General features: G+C 40.5%; 1 protein-coding gene across 1 annotated transcript in view; it reads right to left on the bottom strand.

Moving 5' to 3' along the window:
• Positions 1-3,304, bottom strand: part of LOC121925440 (trafficking protein particle complex subunit 10-like) — a 26,635-nt gene extending 23,331 nt beyond the window's left edge. Inside the window, exon 1 of the mRNA XM_042457594.1 lies at positions 3,116-3,304. Coding sequence (XP_042313528.1) covers positions 3,116-3,236 — 121 coding nt within the window. The 5' untranslated portion in view covers positions 3,237-3,304. The remainder of the gene's footprint in view (positions 1-3,115) is intronic.
• Positions 3,305-4,445: the final 1,141 nt, after the last annotated feature.

Below are 4,445 nucleotides of genomic sequence, written 5' to 3'. Positions count from 1 at the left end.
CCAAAATTATGGATTTTGATATGACCTGTGGTGCGGATAACCCAAGGGTAAAATGTAGAGGGGTGTAACAAAGGATCTAAAGAATGAAGCAAAGGAAAACAATGCCAAAGAACTTACAGGCATAAATGTCTTTACAGTGAAGACTGAATGGATGGGAGAGTAGAGCAATGTCACTACTTCCAAAACAGATTACGCTCTTGCCTTTCACCAGGGGATAGTTCCCGTTTTTAATAAGAATTAAAGTACAGTACTTACATTGATCCATGGATAAGTCAACTCTGGTTTTTTGGGCCAATTTTTTGAATAAAATTTCTAGACTTATATGTGAGGATATACAGTACTTTGGCATCACTATAAGGATTGCTGGAACAGTTTATACATGTGAGGTGTTCTAAATACTGTACCCTGAAATGTTTTATCAACACTTACAACTGCCAGCAGCAGATGGCAAATTATACCAGCTCCTAACTTTTCACTTATGAAAATAAACTGCTTCAAGAAATCATTTCTGCAAGTGTCTTTGAGAATCAGTGTGTGGATCATATTTTTCCAATACTGTACTATGGAACACAACAAGGTAAAAAAAAACCTAGTTATATTCAGTGCTTTCTACAAAAGATTCTGTATGAGCTGAAACATCTCCCCAAAATGCAGTCACTTTGCCTATACCAAAATGGATCTGTATTCCAACCAATGAATAATGTCACTACAATTGTTGTATTACACAGCACAGATTATAGCACAGGCCTCTGGAACAATGTAGATGTTGACAGAGTCTTTCCACACATAGGCCTAAATCCAAACTAGAGCAGATCCCCCCAATCTGTGGGGTTTATCTACATGTCGATTCACTCAAAAAATAATTGAAAGGGTCACTTCTAGCTGGAAATAACCAACAGTATGCCAGCCAAGATGAGAAGGAATGTTTCCACATTTATTTTACATGTGGTAAACAGAGTTTGACAAAGTGCAATTTACCATAAGGTCAAATAGGAGGTTCATATTATTATTTGCTCAGATTCATGTTCCTGAAGGCTGGAAAAGATAACACCTCTTTTTCACAGCTAAAAAAAATATGTTTATACAAGAGATAGAAAAATTTACTATGTTGTTTTCACACATACACATTTTATATTAGTTTATATTATAGCCATTATTATCACTTTTTAAAGCTAAACCCCAGTGGCCCATCAAATGCAATTAGGGCAATTTCAAGTATTCAACAGGGGCCACACCTTTCTCTTTATGAGAGGAGAAACAGCCAGGCCCTTGGCTAGTGAGTGGCATAAGGCTTCCCTCTGCCAATTCTCTATAGCCTGGAGTCCTCCAAACCACACAATGGAGGTGGCTCAGGGACAGAGGCCTCTGGCTTGCACCTGAGCTTCAATATCCAATTGTTCCTTGACTCTGGGAATATCCTTCCCCCTTCTTTCTCTCTCTGATCCACCTTCCCTTTTTCCTATTTTAGTTTATGGAAGAGGGAAATGTAACGGGAAAATCAGCCTAACATGTCAGAACGTCAACAAAACCCACCACAGATGGTACATGTGTAGCCCTCCTTTTGATATACTAGTGCCTCCCAACTAACACAGTGGAAAGAGACTCTATATGAGTCTTCATATCACCTGCCAACATATTATGGTGGCCCAATGAATTTCACAGCAAGCGCAGGTAGAGCTGCCACATGTTTTTGGGGTGGATGGAGATGAGCTTCCCAAGGATTTCCCTTCAGAGATGTTGGGGAGGTGTTGGAGGAACTTTTCCACAGAGACAGAAGGGAGAGAAAGCTGTAGCCCTTGGGCTTCAAAAATCCTACTCTGCCATGACTCCAAGAATGTTTCCCCCTCCTCTCAGATCCACCTTCCTATTTTAGGGTTTGGGGATGTGGAAGTTAGAAAAATCCAGCCTTAAGGTGTGTATGAACATCTCATATGTTGTCAGGATGTGTATGGGTATCTCATCTATCTAGACAGATATGCGTATGGGTGAGTAAAGATGCACATGAGCACCTCATGTGTATGATATGTAGAAGATGTGCATGAGAATCTCATATATATTACCATATATATACATATATATATATACATACATAATAGATGCGTATAGATATGTAGATGTGCATGAGCATCTCGTGTATAGATGTACAGAAAATGTGTGTATATGTATAGATGTGCATGTGTATAGATTACATATGATGTGAAGAATATGCATATGAACATGTCATGTGTATAAATGTGTATGTGTAGTATATGTGCATGAGAATCTCATGTATATAGATGTGTAGAAAATGTATATATATTGAATATGTATAGATGTGTATATACATATAGCAGATGTGTGTATAAGTGTATAGATGTGCATATATGCATAGATGTGTATATTGTGTAGAATATATGTATGAACATCTCATATGTGTATAGAAGTGTATGGTGTGTAGAATATGCATATAAGCATCATATGTGTATAGCTGTGTAAAAGATGTGTGTATATAGAAAATACATAGAATATACATGTGTGTGTTGTGTATGCGTATGGACATATCATATGTGTATGATGTGTATGAGAATCTGATATATAAAGATGTGTAGATGATGTGTATGAGCATCTCATATGTATAGATATGCAGAAGATGCATATATATAGAATATACATATAGAAGATGTGTACAGATGTGCATGAGAATGTCATGTGTACAACATAGAATGTATATGGAAGATGTGTACAGATGTGTATGCTGTGTAGTGTATGTGTATGGGCATCTCATATGTGCATAGCTCTGTAAGATGTGGATGAGAATCTCATATATACAGATGTGTAGAAGATGGGTAGGTACAGAATATATACTCATACAGAAGATGTGTCTAGATGCGTAAGGTGTGTAGCATGTGCATATGGGCATCTCCTATGTGCACAGCTGTGCATGAGCCCCCACCCGCCCCAGGGGTAGAGGCACACAGACCCCTTCAGGAAGGAGACCCCTGGGCTTGGGGGGGATTTCCCTGAGAGGCAAGAGAGAGCGGTCTCCCTGGGGCCGCGGAGACCAACGCCTCTCCGCCTAAGAAGCAGCAGCAGCAGAAGCGCCCCACTCCACTGCCATGTCCCTGTCTCCACTCACAGGTGACGATGGGCTTGTTCTCCATGGTGTAGATGACCGGAGGCAGCGGCGGCGGCGGCGGGGTCTCCTCCTCGTCGTCGCCCGACGCTCCCTCAGGGGCCACCGCCGGGGTGGCTTCCATGGGCGGACAGGGCGCTCAGCCCCGCGCCATCGAGGAGGAGGAGGAGGAGGAGGAGACGGAGACGGAGACGACGACGCAGACGCCGCCACACCTTTCCTTTCTGCCCTCGCCTCTTCCTCCTCCTTCTCATCCAATCAGGAGAGCCCTCTTCCTCCTCCTCCAATCAGGAGAGACCTCTTCCACCGCCTCCTCCTCCTCCAATCAGGAGAGCCCTCTTCTTCCTCTTCCTCCTCCTCCAATCAGGACAGTCCTCCTCCTCCTCCAATCAGGAGAGCTCTCCTCTTCTTCCTCCCAACCGCCACCCCGCTCCCTCCCTCGCGCCCCCAACTGCCTTGGCGCGCGCACTCGCTCGCGACACCCCCCTCCCTCCACAAATGGGACGGAAAGGAGGGGGAGAGAAAAAGAGACTAGCGCCAAGCTCATCCGCTTCCTGTATCTCTGGACCAGCATTACCGCTTCCGGTTAAGGAAGGAGAGGGAGGGGTCAGGGCTTAAAGGGGAGGAGGAGTAAGGAGTACCAGGAAAAGGTTTTTTCTCGCCTCCGATATAAATGATAATAACGGTCGTCTTTTTTAAAGGGGAGGAGAGTGAAAAGAGAGAGATTTATTTTTTACTCTTTTTTATTTTAATTTAATTTTAATTATAATTTTACTAAAATAATAACAGCAATAAGATTTATTATTTTTATTTAATTTTTACTCTTTTTAATTTTAATTGTATTAAAACATTTTATTAAAATAATAATAATGTATTTTAACTTAATTAATTTTAATTTTTAATTTTTGTTTTATTAAAATATTTTATTAAAAACTTGAAAAAACAAACATTAAAAGCAAAACCTTTCACGTCTTTCTTGTCACAAAAACTAACTACCTCCCAGTAGTTCCTGCTTCTTATTAAATGCCTTGTTCTGTAGTATTATTACAGTCTCCCTCTTTGTTTGATTCCTTTAATTAACTGTATCTCTCTTTCTGTTCCCTTCTATTTATAAAGCTTTTTTTTTAATGATTTTATTGGTTAAAATATATACACAAAAAACAACACAAGACCTCAAAACAGTAAACAGAAAACAGACGATAACACCTCAACATTATTATAACCCTACACATAAATCTCAGCATCCCATCACCAGTCCTCTAACCAAAGACAATATATAAAAACTAGAAACAAAAATAAGACATAAAACAAAAACAATAAAACCTTCCCATCC

The sequence above is a fragment of the Sceloporus undulatus genome, chromosome 3 (genome assembly GCF_019175285.1).
Source record: "Sceloporus undulatus isolate JIND9_A2432 ecotype Alabama chromosome 3, SceUnd_v1.1, whole genome shotgun sequence".
Taxonomy (NCBI): domain Eukaryota; kingdom Metazoa; phylum Chordata; class Lepidosauria; order Squamata; family Phrynosomatidae; genus Sceloporus; species Sceloporus undulatus.
This window is presented reverse-complemented; position numbering and strand designations above follow the sequence as displayed.